The 17349-nt window shown below is 41.4% G+C and overlaps 1 protein-coding gene across 2 annotated transcripts in view; it reads right to left on the reverse strand.

Annotated features, from left to right (window-relative positions):
* The window catches only part of POGLUT2 (protein O-glucosyltransferase 2), a 189346-nt gene that overhangs the window by 110153 nt on the left and 61844 nt on the right, over positions 1-17349 (reverse strand). For both annotated transcript variants that reach the window (XM_073569487.1, XM_073569488.1), the window contains one exon: positions 9364-9533. In XM_073569487.1, the coding sequence (XP_073425588.1) occupies positions 9364-9533 (170 nt within the window). The remainder of the gene's footprint in view (positions 1-9363; positions 9534-17349) is intronic.

Here is a 17349-nt window from a genome sequence, read left to right on the forward strand (position 1 = left end):
GAGGTCTCCACGTCCCCTTTCCCTATTGCAGGGCCCACCATTGTAACTGTGTTCCCTCCTCCTTGTTTTGTTGTTTAGAGTTACTGGCCTGCGGGCCGTGTCACACAGGAATGTATCGTGCCGCGTCTTGTTGTTTACAGTTACCGGCCTGCGGGTCGCGTCACACAGGACGGGTCCACATTACAGGAACCAGAGCTGCCACGAATCCAAACATGGATTGTGACAATGGGCCACGCTAATAATGATTCCAGGAAATTTTACATTCAAAAAGTCAAATGACGATCCCTCCCTTCCGAGCCCTGCCGTGCCCCAAACAGTACTTTTCTCCCTTATATGGGCTATCGGCGTACTCAGGAAAAATTGCACACCAAACTGTATTGTACAATTTCTCCTGTTACCCTTATGAAAATGCTACATTTTGGGCTAAAAACATATTAGTTGAGAAAATTTGACTTTTTTTATTTTTACGGCTCAACGTTATGAACTTTTGTGAAGTACCTGAGGGTTCAATGTGCTCACCACACACCTAGATCAGTTACCTGAGGGGTCTAGTTTGCAAAATAGTGCCACTTGTGGGGAGGGGGTTCCACTGTTTAGGCATATCAGAGGCTCTCCAAATGCGACATGGCATCCGCCAATTGTTCCAGCAAATTTTGCATTCAAAAAGTCAAATGGCGCTCCTTCCCTTCCGAGCTCTGCAGTGCACCCAAACAGTGGTTTTCTTCCTTATATCAGAATGCTCAGGAGAAATTATACAACAAATTTTGGGGTCCATTTTTTCCTGTTACCCTTGTCAAAATAAAAAAATTTGGATCTGAAGTAAATTTTTTGTAAAAAAAAAGTTAAATGTTCATTCTTTTTCCACATTCCAAAAATTCCCGTGAAGCACTTGAAGGTTTAATAAACTTCTTGAATGTGTTTTTGAGCACCTTAAGGGGTGCAGTTTTTAGAATGGTGTCACTTTTGGGTATCTTCTATCATATAGACCCCTCAAAGTGTCTTCAAACGTGACAAATGTGAGGTGCTCCCTAAAAAAAAGGTTTTATAAATTTTGTTGGAAAAATGAAAAATCGCTGGTCAAATTTGAACCCTTATAACTTCCTAACGTAAAAAAATTTGGCTCCAAAATTGTGAAGCTGTAGAGTAGACATGTGAGAAATTTTAGTTGTTAACTATTTTGTGTGACATATCCCTGTGGTTTAAGAGCATGAAAATGCAAAGTTGGAAACTTGCGAACTTTTCACCAAATTTCCATTTTTTTCACAAATAAACACGTCATACCGAAGATATTTTACCATTATCATGAAGTACAATATGTAATAAAAAAAACACTTTCAGAATCACCAAGATCCGTTGATGTGTACCAGAGTTACTACCTCATAAAGTGACAGTGGTCATACAGTTACAGTTGTGGCCAAAAGTATTGACACCCCTGCAATTCTGTCAGATAATACTCAGTTTCTTCCCGAAAATGATTGCAAACACAAATTCTTTGGAATTATTATCTTCATTTAATTTGTCTTCACAAAAGAGAATGAAGCAAAAAAGCAAAACATTGATCATTTCACACAAAACTCCAAAAATTGGCCAGACAAAAGTATTGGCACCCTCAGCCTAATACTTGGTTGCACAACCTTTAGCCAAAATAACTGCGACCAACCGCTTCCGGTAACCATCAATGAGTTTCTTACAATGCTCTGCTGGAATTTTAGACCATTCTTCTTTGGCAAACTGCTCCAGGTCCCTGATATTTGAAGGTTGCCTTCTCCAAACTGCCATTTTTAGATCTCTCCACAGGTGTTCTATGGGATTCAGGTCTGGACTCATTGCTGGCCACCTTAGAAGTCTCCAGTGCTTTCTCTCAAACCATTTTCTAGTGCTTTTTGAAGTGTGTTTTGGGTCATTGTCCTGCTGGAAGACCCATGACCTCTGAGGGAGACCTAGCTTTCTCACACTGGGCCCTACATTATGCTGCAAAATTTGTTGGTAGTCTTCTGACTTCATAATGCCATGCACACGGTCAAGCAGTCCAGTGCCAGAGGCAGCAAAGCAACTCCAAAACATCAGGGAACCTCCGCCATGTTTGACTGTAGGGACCGTGTTCTTTTCTTTGAATGCCTCTTTTTTTCTCCTGTAAACTCTATGTTGATGCCTTTGCCCAAAAAGCTCTACTTTTGTCTCATCTGACCAGAGAACATTCTTCCAAAATGTTTTAGGCTTTTTCAGGTAAGTTTTGGCAAACTCCAGCTTGGCTTTTTTATGTCTCGGGGTAAGAAGTGGGGTTTTCCTGGGTCTCCTACCATACAGTCCCTTTTCATTCAGACGCCGACGGATAGTACGGGTTGACACTGCTGTACCCTCGGACTGCAGGGCAACTTGAACTTGTTTGGATGTTAGTCGAGGTTCTTTATCCAACATCCGCACAATCTTGCGTTGAAATCTCTTGTCAATTTTTCTTTTCCGTCCACATCTAGGGAGGTTAGCCACAGTGCCATGGGCTTTAAACTTCTTGATGACACTGCGCACGGTAGACACAGGAACATTCAGGTCTTTGGAGATGGACTTGTAGCCTTGAGATTGCTCATGCTTCCTCACAATTTGGTTTCTCAAGTCCTCAGACAGTTCTTTGGTCTTCTTTCTTTTCTCCATGCTCAATGTGGTACACACAAGGACACAGGACAGAGGTTGAGTCAACTTTAATCCATGTCAACTGGCTGCAAGTGTGATTTAGTTATTGCCAACACCTGTTAGGTGCCACAGGTAAGTTACAGGTGCTGTTAATTACACAAATTAGAGAAGCATCACATGATTTTTTGAACAGTGCCAATACTTTTGTCCACCCTCTTTTTTATGTTTGCTGTGGAATTATATCCAATTTGGTTTTAGGACAATTCTTTTTGTGTTTTTTCATTTAAGACAAATTAAATGAAGATAATAATACCAAAGAATTTGTGTTTGCAATCATTTTCAGGAAGAAACTGAGTATTATCTGACAGAATTGCAGGGGTGTCAATACTTTTGGCCACAACTGTAGGTCCATATATATTTGGACAGAGACGTTTTTCTAATTTTGGTTCTAGACATTACCACAATGAATTTTAAACAAAACAATTCAGATGCAGTTGAAGTTCAGACTTTCAGCTTTCATTTGAGGGTATGCATATTAAAATTGGATGAAGGGTTTAGGAGTTTCAGCTTCTTAACATGTGCCACCCAGTTTTTAAAGGGACCAAAAGTAATTGGACAATTGACTCCAAGGCTATTTCATGGACAGGTGTGGGCAATCCATTCGTTATGTCATTCTCAATTAAGCAGATAAAAGACCTGGAGTTGATTTGAGGTGCGGTGCTTGCATTTGGAAGGTTTTGCTGTGAAGGAAACATGCGGTCAAAGGAGCTCTCCATGCAAGTGAAGCAAGCCATCTTTAAGCTGCAAAAACAGAAAAAAACCATCCGAGAAATTGCTACAACATTAGGAGTGGCAAAATCTACAGTTTGGTACATCTTGAGAAAGAAAGAAAGCACTGGTGAACTCATCAATGCAAAAAGACCTGGGCGCCCACGGAAGACAACAGTGGTGGATGATCGCAGAATAGTCTCCATGGTGAAGAGAAACCCCTTCACAACAGCCAAAAAAGTGAACAACACTCTCCAGGAAGTAGGCGTGATCAATATCCAAATCTACCATAAAGAGAAGACTGCATGAAAGTAAATACAGAGGGTTCACTGCACGGTGCAAGCCACTCATAAGCATCAAGAATAAATAGGCTAGACTGGACTTTGCTAAAAAACATCTAAAAAAGCCAGCACAGTTCTGGAAGAACATTCTTTGGACAGATGAAACCAAGATCAACCTCTACCAGCATGATGGAAAGAGAAAAGTATGGCGAAGGCGTGGTACAGCTCATGATCCAAAGCATACCACATCATCTGTAAAACACGGCGGAGGCAGTGTGATGGCTTGGGCATGCATGGCTGCCAGTGGCACTGGGTCACTAGTGTTTATCGATGATGTGACACAGGACAGAAGCAGCCGAATTAATTCTGAAGTATTCAGAGCCATACTGTGTGCTCAGATGCAGCCAAATGCAGCCAAACTGATTGGTCGTCGTTTCATACTACAGATGGACAATGACCCAAAACATAAAGCCAAAGCAACCCAGGAGTTTATTAAAGCAAAGAAGTGGAATATTCTTGAATGGCCAAGTCAGTCACCTGATCTCAACCCAATTGAGCATGCACTTCACTTGTTAAAGACTAAACTTCAGACAGAAAGGCCCACAAACAAGCAGCAACTGAAAACCACTGCAGTGAAGACCTGGCAGAGCATCAAAAAGGAGGAAACACAGCGTCTGGTGGTGTCCATGAGTTCAGGACTTCAGGCAGTCATTGCCAACAAAGGGTTTTAAACCAAGTACTAGAAATGAACATTTTATTTACAATTATTTAATCTGTCCAATTACTTTTGGTCCCTATAAAAACAGGGTGGCACATGTTAAGGAGCTGAAACTCCTAAACCCTTCATCCAATTTTAATGTGGATACCCTCAAATGAAAGCTGAAAGTCTGAACTTCAACTGCATCTGAATTGTGTTTAAAATTCATTGTGGTAAAGTCTAGAACCAAAATTAGAAAAATGTTGTCTCTGTCCAAATATATATGGACCTAACTGTAATTGTAAAAATTGGCCCGGTTATTAACGAGCAAACCACCTTCAGGGGAAAGGAGTTAAGCTTGAAATGTAATCAGCGTCGGACTGGAGCACCTTGGGCCCACCAGAGAAAATCTTTCTTGGGGCCCACTATGTAGCTACATCGAAATAAATACAAGACCGCCAATTGTGTGGTAAAACACGCTAATATCAGGGTATAATATAAGGTAGTACAAATCTTAATTACGTAGCAGGAGTTGGGGTAGCCTCCCTCATTGAATGTAAAGCAGCCCCCTCATAGAATATAATGCAGCCCCCTCATAGAATATAATGCAGCCATCTCATAGAATATAATGTAGCCCCCTCATATGATATAATGCTGCCCAATCATAGGGTATAATGCTGCCCACTCATAGGGTATAATGCTGCCTCCTCATAGGGTATAATGCTGCCCACTCATAGGGTATAATGCTGCCCCCTCAAAGGGTATAACGCACCCCCTCATAGGGTATAACGCTGCCCCCTCATAGGGTATAATGCACCCCTATAGGGTATAATGCTGCCCCCTCATAGGGTAAAATGCTGCTTCCTCATAGGGTATAATGCTTCCCGCCCTCATAGGGTATAATGCTGCCTCCTCATAGGGTATAAGGCTGCCCCATCACAGGATATAATGCACCCCCTCATAGGGTATAATGCTGCCCTCTCATAGGGCATAATGCTGCCTCCTCATAGGGTATAATGCTTCCCCCCCATAGGGTATAATGCACCCCCTCATAAAATACACTGGGTGCAGAATTATTAGGCAAATTAGTATTTTGATCACATCATCCTTTTTATACATGTTGTCCTACTCCAAGCTGTATAGGCTTGAAAGCCAACTGACAATTATGTAAATCAGGTGATTTGCATCTCTGTAATGAGGAGGGGTGTGGTCTAATGACATCAACACCCTACATAAGGTGTGCTTAATTATTAGGCAACTTCCTTTCCTTTGGCAAAATGGGTCCGAAGAAAGATTTGACGGATTCTGAAAAGTCAAAAACTGTGAGATGTCTTACAGAGGGATGCAGCAGTCTTGAAATTGCCAAACTTGTGAAGCGTGATCACCGAACAATCAAGGGTTTCATGGCAAATATCCAACAGGGTCGCAAGAAGCGTGTTGATAAAAAAAAGGCTCAAAATAACTGCCCATGAATTGAGGAAAATCAAGCGTGAAGCTGCTAAGATGCCATTGGCCACCAGTTTTGCCATATTTCAGAGCTGCAACGTTACTGGAGTATCAAAAATCTCAAGGTGTGCCATACACAGGGACATGGCCAAGCTAAGGAAGGCTGAAAAACGACCACCTTTCAACAAGAAACATAAGATAAAATGTCAACACTGGGCCAAGAAATATCTTAAGACTGATTTTTCTAAGGTTTTATGGACTGATGAAATGAGAGCGACTCTTGATTGGCCAGATGGATGGGCCCAAGGCTGGATCAGTAAAGGGCAGAGAGCTCCACTCCGACTCAGACACCAGCAAGGTGGAGGTGGGGTACTGGTATGGGCTGGTATCATCAAAGATGAACTTGTGGGACCTTTTCGGGTTGAGGATGGAGTGAAGCTCAACTCCCAGACCTACTGGCAGTTTCTGGAAGACACCTTCTTCAAGCAGTGGTACATGAAGAAGTCGGTATCGTTCAAGAAAAACATGATTTTCATGCAGGACAATGCTCCATCGCATGCATCCAAATACTCCACAGCGTGGCTGGCCAGTAAAGGTCTAAAAGAAGAAAAAATAATGACATGGCCACCTTGTTCACCTGATCTGAACCCCATAGAGAACCTGTGGTCCCTCATAAAATGTGAGATCTACAGGGAGTGAAAACATTACACCTCTCCAAACAGTGTCTGGGAGGCTGTGGTGGCTGCTGCACGCAATGTTGATCGTAAACAGATCAAGCAACTGACAGAATCTATGGATGGAAGGCTTTTGAGTGTCATCGTAAAGAAAGGTGGCTATATTGGTCACTGATTTTTTTTTGTTTTGTTTTTGAATGTCAGAAATGTTTATTTCTAAATTTTGTGTTGCTCTATTGGTTTACCTGGTGAAAATAAACAAGTGAGATGGGTATATATTTGGTTTTTATTAAGTTGCCTAATAATTCTGCACTGTAATAGTTACCTGAACAAACAGATATCCTCCTAAGATAGCCAAATCTAAAAAAAAACACTCCAACTTCCAAAAATATTAAGCTTTGATATCTATGAGTCTTTTGGGTTGATTGAGAACATAGTTGTTATTCAATAATAAAAAGAATCCTCTCAAATACAACTTGCCTAATAATTCTGCACACGGTGTATAATGCTGCCCCCCTCATAGGGTATAATGCTGGCCCCCCTCATAGGGTATAATGCAGCCCCCCTCATAGGGTATAATGCTATATATATATAGCTAGATAGATAGATAGATAGATAGATAAAAGATAGATAATGGATAAATAGATATAGATATAGAATAGATAGATACTGGATAAATAGATGGATAGATATAGGGATAGATAGATAGATATGGGATGATGTCATCGCGCACCAGCTGGGAGTCAGAAGAGGGGACTGATGGGAGAGAGATGCTCTCTCTTCCATTGCAACTGAGGGTGGCGCCGGCTATCCTAGGCTTGGGGGCGGGGCCCCGGGGGAGTGGAGACTGCTAAAGTGAAATGATATTCACTGCTTCCCACGCCGATGTGGGCGTGGGAAGCAGTGAATATTCATTTCTCTTTAGCAGCAGGGACAGGGGCCCCATATTAGTGACACACCACTGGCTGGGGGCCCTTGGAGAAGCGGGGGCCCTAGGCAACTGCTGGCCCTGTATGCCAGCAGGTGCCAGGGCCCACCAGATGCCAGGGCCCACCGGAGAATCCTCCAGTTCTCCAGTGGGCCAGTCCGACTATGAATGTAATTCTGTTATGGCATTACTTTCTATTGTCAAATTCAGTCCTGCTTTGTAAAGAGAATAATTCACAAGTATAAGGCCACGTTTACATGTTCAGTATTTGGCCAGTATTTTACTTCAATATTTATAAGTCAAAACAAGGAGTGGGTGAGAAATGCAGAAGTGACTTGTATCTATTATACTTTTTAGGAAAAAAAAAAAGAAGTTCCAGCGCCAGGAATGGAAAATTAAAAATCCATTTTATTGTGCCATTGCATGTTAAAATTCCAGCAGGTACAGCATATCTGTCGGATGACTACAGAACAACGCGTTTCGACGCCTCAGGTCTTAATCATGTTCTGACATTAAATGCAACCAACTTCCTTTTGTTGGATTCTCCCACCTGAAAAAATCAGAAGCACATGTGTGGACTGCTCCAAAGCAGCTCCTGCTATGGTAATTGTGGGAGTACCAAACAAAGTAGGAAAAAAAAAAAAAAAACAGTCAGTGTAGACAACACAACATAAACGACATACATATTTTAAAAGAGAGATATATATACTCCTGATGTAAGGTAACAAGGATGAATATAAAGAATAATTCCAATGACATATTCCAAAATACATATATCACATATTCAAATCCTATACATAATATTCTATAATTATACCACAATGGGGAAAGAGAAAAAAAAAAACCTATTCCCCTTTTTCCCTCCTTTCTCTTCTTTTCTTCCTCTTTCCCTCTTATCTCTTTTCCTCTACCAAGAATGGATCCCAAATTAAGAGGGCCCCAATCAAAAATAAAAAGCAATCAATATATATAATATTATATATTGATTGCTTTTTATTTTTGATTGGGGCCCTCTTAATTTGGGATCCATTCTTGGTAGAGGAAAAGAGATAAGAGGGAAAGAGGAAGAAAAGAAGAGAAAGGAGGAAAAAAGGGGAATAGGTTTTTTTTTTTTTTTCTCTCTTTCCCCATTGTGGTATAATTATAGAATATTATGTATAGGATTTGAATATGTGATATGTATTTTGGAATATGTCATTGGAATTATTCTTTATATTCATCCTTGTTACCTTACATCAGGAGTATATATATCTCCCTTTTAAAATATGTATGTCGTTTATGTTGTGTTGTCTACACTGACTGTTTTTTTGTTTTTTTTTTCCTACTTTGTTTGGTACTCCCACAATTACCATAGCAGGAGCTGCTTTGGAGCAGTCCACACATGTGCTTCTGATTTTTTCAGGTGGGAGAATCCAACAAAAGGAAGTTGGTTGCATTTAATGTCAGAACATGATTAAGACCTGAGGCGTCGAAACGCGTTGTTCTGTAGTCATCCGACAGATATGCTGTACCTGCTGGAATTTTAACATGCAATGGCACAATAAAATGGATTTTTAATTTTCCATTCCTGGCGCTGGAACTTCTTTTTTTTTTTTTTTCCTATTATTGATTGACTGCCTAGTCAAATCCGTGCGCAGGATCTGGATCCTACCAGCAAGGCAGTGCGGTGAGCTGGATTAATTTCTCTTTTTTTATTATACTTTTTATACCGACTGTTCCACTCCTGGCTTTGGCTTATAAATACTAATGTAAACTACTGACCAAATACTTAACGAGTGAACGTGGCCTTATACTTATTACTAATAATACAATTCCCTAATATACAAGTGAGGATCACCAAATGTTACAAAACAAACAAACTTCCATCCACCAAAGTAATCATAGAGCTCACTGAAAAATACAACAATTAAATATGACAATGATGTAGAAGGACCAAATTACCTTCCCATGGTCTCTAATATAGAATCTGTCAGGTCGTACGTAGGCATTACAATATCTTTTGTTTCTAGAGATCCACACCAGGAGAAAATGGGGTGAAAGGGGGATATCTTCCTCTTCTCCAATGGCCAGTCTCCTAAATTTACAAAGAATTCAATATCTGGAAGCTTCACCTGTAAGATGAATACATTGGAATGAACATTTACACTATACTCTTATAAAACCATCTTTCTATATACAAGACATAGTCCACATTATATTCAGTGGTATATGCTGCCACCTGCTGAAACCTTATATTGTCTTTACAATGAAAAGAAATGGCAGAAAACACTAAGTTATGCATGTTACATCAGTGTTTCCAGCCAGCGTCATGTGAGCTATATTTGGCTCAGTTACATGTGACTCCCAGGCTGGGAAAAGCAAAATCATGTCACTTTCGCATTGCCCAATAGTCAGTGCTGTAGATCTGGACTGTCTATGCTACTTGTTACCTTCACTCTATAGATTTCAACTAACGAGCTTGAATGTACCGTAAATGTTCCGGACAGCACAAATTAGAAAGCTGAGGATGTAGAAGTCAAACAGTCCTGTTACCATCCATACATTAAGGGTATGTGCACACGCTGAGTATTTGCTTGCAGAAATTTATGCAAGGTTTCTGCATCTCTTGGCAGCAAAAAACGAGCATTTTTGCATGTGTTTTTGTACAGCAATTAATACTTTCTGGAGCTAAATAAAGATAATTGAAAAAAGGAAAAAAGTTTTGAAGTGTAATTTCCTTGTTCAACCCCTTTTTTTTCATGCTTACTTCCCCCATCTCAGGCTAAAAATACCAGCCCTCAGCTGGCACATCCCATTTGAAGCACCAATTCTGGCACTTAGCCCAGGCTCTTCCCAATCCCCTGCACAGTCGCATCGGGGTAATGAAATTAGCGGTTGGTGTCAGCAGCTGTCGCTGACATCAAACCCTAGGTTTAGTAATGAAGAGGTGTCAGCCAGACACTCTCATTATTTTTTTTTAAACTCTTTTTATTGAAAGATATCACACAATGACATATTAAATGTTACACCGCTGCTAGGTAATGACAGACGAGCAATATGGCGGTATAAGCGCACGGGTTAGACTTCTCCCGAAGTGCGCAAAGCGGGCTCTGTTCACACACAGAGGCGCCGCCACATAAACATACGAAAACGCTGAGCCTGTTAGTGCCACAGACCACAGGGAAATGCACACACGGTATCTGGTCACAGGAGCAGGACCCAAGGCAAAGGAGCTGCGTCCGTCTAGACCTACCGTGTGTGTGGCATCGCTACTGCGAACACCAAGAAGGGCTGCAACTGCAGCGCGGCGTAGGGCACGGCCACTAGTCGACAAAGCTAGGAAGTAGGCGCAATGTCGGACGCTAGAGTAGAGGTGCAGTGTGCACAGTGGCCTAAGACTTGCCACTGACTGGCGCTGACTGCTGCACTAATTCCCTATCCACATGCGTAATATCAGAGGGAAGGGGTTTCAAATGAGTCAGTCACCAGAGTCATACATCTGTCACCATTCACACATTTAGCTTGAAAAGTCTATACTAGCGCATGGCTGAACGGTCATGCGCGCTTTTTATAGCCGTGCGGGACCTTCCAGATCTCCGAGATGGACCAATGAGATCTGGAGCAGGACCTGGGTACATGACTCCCGATCTCCAATGGGAGATCGCCTCGTGAGCATGCCCAGTAGGAGCACAGAGGAACTTAGTCTCTGGAGCAGTCTGCTGCAAAGTAATCTTCTCTGCAGTAGATAGACAGCAGGGGACCGCAGAATGTGAGGCTCTGGATTCCTGCAGAGCAGACGCAGAAACCAGACGCCTAACATTAAACATGTGACATTACAGTATGAGGGAAACGGAGTATTCCATCAAGTCGTCGTTCACAACCTCAGTTTAAAAAGCATACTTTCAATATTAAAGTAGACAAACAGCACAAATAAAATAGAACATTAAACATAGTGCATTCTGTTCTCAATAACATTGCATCATTAAAGAGTTCTGAATCAGGATTCTGAATTCACAGTAAGTCGAAATATAGTAAGCAAATATTACTCAGTCCGCGTAAAGCATCACATTCTGCACTGAAAAAGAAAACACTTCAAGGGTTATATCTCACACTAGAAGAGTTTATGGCATCAGGAGCTAGTTGTGTCAGGGGCGAGTCGCACCACGTTTCCCAAATTTTGTGAAATTTCTGGGGACAACCTCTATTTCTGTATAGTATATTCTCATAGGGGATCACATTGTTCACCAATTTTTTCCACTGGTTAACCGAAGGGGACCTACCCCCCATCCACCTCAATGCAATCGCTTTCCTGGCAAGAAACAACACTTCTCTGAGAAATATTCTGTCGTAATGAGTCCACATTTCTTCATCTACCACACCCAACACACACATCTCTGGAGTGCATTCAATTGGTATCCCAATTATTCTTTCTAAAGCAAGAATCACGTCTTCCCAGTACCTTCTTATAATTCTACAATCCCAAATGAGATGCCAAAAATCTGCCCCAACCTCCCCACATCTATGACATTCATCATTTACTCTTCTGCCGAATTTATGCAGTTTACTCGGGGTTAGATAGGATTGGTGAAGCATATATAACTGAATCAATTTGTTATTTGCCACTGGAGACACCGTCGTATGCGTCTCCAGTGCGTCACTCCACTGATCATCGGTGATAGAGGGGATTAGGTGCCTCCATTTATCTTCCCCAGCCAGCTGGGTAGAAGCAATCTTGGAATTTAACAGAAAGGTGTACAAAGAAGAAATCACACCCGTAGGTCCCTGAGTGGATAATATTCCTATCAGTGGATATTTAGATATTTGCATCCTGGGAAGCGGAAACTGAGATGTTACGGCATGCCTCAGTTGCAGATATCTATAAAACTCTTTATGGGGGATTCCGAATTTAATGTGAAATTGTTCAAATGATAATAAAATTTGATTTTCAAAAATCTGATTGAGTGTAGTAATACCATTTTGCTTCCAGAAACCTACATCCTGCAACCTCTGGAGATGGGTAAATTCAGGATTACAGTTGTGGCCAAAAGTATTGACACCCCTGCAATTTTGTCAGATAATACTCAGTTTCTTCCTGAAAATGATTGCAATCACAAATTCTTTGGAATTATTATCTTCATTTAATTTGTCTTAAATGAAATAACACAAAAGAGAATGAAGCAAAAAGCAAAACATTGATCATTTCACACAAAACTCCAAAAATGGGCCAGACAAAAGTATTGGCACCCTCAGCCTAATACTTGGTTGCACAACCTTTAGACAAAATAACTGCGACCAACCGCTTCCGGTAACCATCAATGAGTTTCTTACAATGCTCTGCTGGAATTTTAGACAATTCTTCTTTGGCAAACTGCTCCAGGTCCCTGATATTAGAAGAGTGCCTTCTCCAAACTGCCATTTTTAGATCTCTCCACAGGTGTTCTATGGGATTCAGGTCTGGACTCATTGCTGGCCACCTTAGAAGTCTCCAGTGCTTTCTCTCAAACCATTTTCTAGTGCTTTTTGAAGTGTGTTTTGGGTCATTGTCCTGCTGGAAGACCCATGACCTCTGAGGGAGACCCAGCTTTCTCACACTGGGCCCTACATTATGCTGCAAAATTTGTTGGTAGTTTTCAGACTTCATAATGCCATGCACACGGTCAAGCAGTCCAGTGCCAGAGACAGCAAAGCAACCCCAAAACATCAGGGAACCTCTGCCATGTTTGACTGTAGGGACCGTGTTTTTTTCTTTGAATGCCTCTTTTTTTCTCCTGTAAACGCTATGTTGATGCCTTTGCCCAAAAAGCTCTACTTTTGTCTCATCTGACCAGAGAACATTCTTCCAAAACGTTTTAGGCTTTTTCAGGTAAGTTTTGGCAAACACCAGCCTGGCTTTTTTATGTCTCGGGGTAAGAAGTGGGGTCTTCCTGTGTCTCCTACCATACAGTCCCTTTTCATTCAGACACCGATGGATAGTACGGGTTGACACTGTTGTACCCTCGGACTGCAGGGCAGCTTGAACTTGTTTGGATGTTAGTCGAGGTTCTTTATCCAACATCCGCACAATCTTGCGTTGAAATCTCTTGTCGATTTTTCTTTTCCGTCCACATCTAAGGAGGTTAGCCACAGTGCCATGGGCTTTAAACTTCTTGATGACACTGCGCACGGTAGACACAGGAACATTCAGGTCTTTGGAGATGGACTTGTAGCCTTGAGATTGCTCATGCTTCCTCACAATTTGGTTTCTTTTCTCCATGCTCAATGTGGTACACACAAGGACACAGGACAGAGGTTGAGTCAACTTTAATCCATGTCAACTGGCTGCAAGTGTGATTTAGTTATTGCCAACACCTGTTAGGTGCCACAGGTAAATTACAGGTGCTGTTAATTACACAAATTAGAGAAGCATCACATGATTTTTCGAACAGTGCCAATACTTTTGTCCACCCTCTTTTTTATGTTTGGTGTGGAATTATATCTAATTTGGCTTTAGGACAATTCTTTTTGTGTTTTTTCATTTAAGACAAATTAAATGAAGATTATACCAAAGAATTTGTGTTTGCAATAATTTTCAGGAAGAAACTGAGTATTATCAGACAAAATTGCAGGGGTGTCAACACTTTTGGCCACAACTGTATCCCATATCTGAGTCTCCCCAATCTGATCTGAAAACTTTAAAATATGTTTACCTTTCTGCCAAACCTGTATTGCCAAACTATGTGCAAAACAGCAGGCCCCGAGGTGGTCTGTATGACCCTTCAAGAACCACACAAAATGAATGAGATGAGCCTCTGCATTATTAAGCCCATCGGAGGAACCAATATCTCAGATATCGCAGTTGGCCAGCCAGGTAGTACAGAAAGAGATCAGGAACCGCGTAACCCCCCTGCCTCTTGGGCCTCTGCAGGGTACCAATACCCACCTTAGGTCTAGATGAGCCCCACATAAACGCTGCCATCAAGATGTGCATCTTCTTAAAGTAGCCTTTGGGGACTTTAATTGACGTATGTTCCAACATGTATAGACACTTTGGAAGGATTATCATTTTAATTAATCCAATTCTGCCTGCTACAGACAGTGGGAGTCGGGACCATAGTTCAAACTTTTTCCTCATCATATCCTCAAGGGGGTATATATTGTCCACAAGGTCTTTAATCGGATTCCGATTAATCACTATGCCCAAATACTTAAATCTTGGTACCACCTGCAAACCAAACAACACAGGCACCGCTATATTATCCAATATCGGCGTGACCATCGACTTACTCCAGTTAATTTTAAGACACGAAAACTCCCCAAAGCCATCAATAAGATCAATTGCCCTAGGAAGGGACTGTTCAGTCTCATCCAGGAAGAGCACTAGGTCATCCGCATATAGTCCAACCTTATCCACTCTAGAATTAATATTGATTCCTTTCACCAAATGATCTTGTCTAATCTTAAGCGCAATTGGTTCAATCGCAAGCGCGAAGAGCATCGGAGACAGCGGGCAGCCCTGTCTGGTCCCCTTACCCAGTTCGAAATATTCCGACAGCACGCCATTCACCAGTATATTGGCTCTCGGCATACGATAAAGCAATGCAATCCATCCACAAAATTTAACTGAAAAGCCGAATCTTAGAAGCACCCTCTGCAAGAACCTCCACTCCAAAGAGTCAAAGGCCTTCGCTGTATCCAAAGAGGCTATCGCCCAAGGTCTTTTATATTTATGGCCGATCTGCGTCAGAACCTGCACTCTTCTAATACTTGAGGAGGTGGATCTTCCTGGCATAAAGCCAGTTTGATCCTCATGTACAATGCCCAATATTACAGCTTTCAACCTATTAGCAATGAGTTTTGTGAGAATTTTATACTCAGTATTGAGCAGGGATATGGGACGATAGGATCCACATTCCTCAGCAGGCTTATCAGGCTTTGGAATCTCCACAATAGTGGCATCATAAAAGGATTTGGGGAGTGAATGTCCCGCAAGTGCCCCAGACAGGGTCTGCAACAGGACCGGTCCCAACTGATCCAAGTATCTTTTATATAGCTCTGCGGGCATACCGTCAGGGCCAGGGGTTTTCCCATTCGACAGGGACATAGTAGCCTCCCGGATCTCTTCCAAAGTGATGTTCCGGTCTAAGAACGCCCGATCCTCACAAGAAAGTTTGGGAAATTCAATCTGATCCAGATATACATCAATTTCTTCCACAGTGTGAGTCAATTGAGAACTATATAATTCTTTAAAGTACTCCTCAAATCTGTTTGCAATTTGGTCAGATCTGAGTAATGTGGTTCCCGCTTTCGTATTAATGGACAAAATGGATGGGGACATTTGATTTTGCTGGACTATATATGCCAAAAATTTAGTTGATTGGTTACCAAGTTCAAAATAGGTTTGTTTAGTGAAAAAAGTTTTCTCTGGGCCTTTTCTTGTAGGCACAACATATATTCTCTCCCCTTCCCAAGCCATCTATGCAAAGAGTCATCAGAGGGGCTATTAACGTAGTCGGCTTCCAACGATTTACATTCCTTTGCAATTCTCTGTTCCCCAATATATGACTCCCTTTTAATGTATGAAATTGTAGATTTAACGCACCCTCTCAAATATGCTTTCAGTGTGTCCCACATCACTAATCTATCAGGGAAATCATCATGTTCTGTTATAAAAACATCAAGTTGGTCTATTATTCTATCTTGTTCCCCAATAAGAGATAACCAGAATGGATGTATACGGAATCTCTTTTGTCTACCAGGGCCATCCAGATGAAGGGTCACCACCAATGGAGAATGATCTGATACTGCCCCAGGAAAATACTAAATTTCACGCAGATCCGATAATACAGCACTATTTCCAAATGCGTGGTCGATTCTGGATAAACAGCGAGCAGCTGGCGTATAGCAGGAGAATTCTTTTCTAAAGGGATGCCGCTGTCTCTATAGATCAATCCAGCCCATCTCCTCTATAAAAGTACCCAAACACAGTAGTGTCCTGGCCGCAAGGCCTAAGGTTTGCTGCACTCACCTTATCCAGATAAGGATTGAGAATCATATTAAAATCTCCGAGACACAGTATCTTAGCATCGGGATGCTGTGATACAAAAATCGCAGCCTGATGAAGTACGTCCATCCTGGCCGGAGGGGGGCTATAAATATTAAGGAGTACATAAGGGACCATATCTATAAATACATACAGAAAAATATATCTGCCCTCTGAGTCCCTCCTGATCACTTGTACCGACCACCTCAGAGACCTGTGCACCATAACAACCACCCCCCTGGAATAGGACGTATGTGTAGCATGTTTCTGCCATTGTATCCAAGGCTTATTCGTCCTAGACATAGTGTCTTGTGTCAAATGAGTTTCTTGAAGGCATATTATCTGCACTTGCATTCTACGAATCTGGGAAAATACCATATTCCGTTTCCTAGCACTCCCCAACCCTCTAGTGTTCCATGATAGAACTTTAAGTGATGCCATATAAATTGCCTAGAAAATCTTTACTCAGGTAAATATTTACTTTGGATTCATTCAGCTCCATCCAGTACAACTCACTCATGCGCACTAAATTATAGATGCAATGCTGCGTTTTATCTGAAATTCCAATCAAACTAACAGCTATTGACCAACAATGGTCACAAAAACAAGACAAGGGAAGCCCATAAGCTTCTTCGAACTGAAGTATGGGCATAAGTATACATCGTGTGCAGAATTATTAGGCAAGTTGTATTTGAGAGGATTCTTTTTATTATTGAATAACAACTATGTTCTCAATCAACCCAAAAGACTCATAGATATCAAAGCTTAATATTTTTGGAAGTTGGAGTGTTTTTTTTTTAGATTTGGCTATCTTAGGAGGATATCTGTTTGTGCAGGTAACTATTACAGTGCAGAATTATTAGGCAACTTAATAAAAAACAAATATATACCCATCTCACTTGTTTATTTTCACCAGGTAAACCAATAGA

The sequence above is a fragment of the Dendrobates tinctorius genome, unplaced genomic scaffold, assembly GCF_039654945.1.
Source record: "Dendrobates tinctorius isolate UK_male_01 unplaced genomic scaffold, ASM3965494v1 ptg000026l, whole genome shotgun sequence".
Taxonomy (NCBI): domain Eukaryota; kingdom Metazoa; phylum Chordata; class Amphibia; order Anura; family Dendrobatidae; genus Dendrobates; species Dendrobates tinctorius.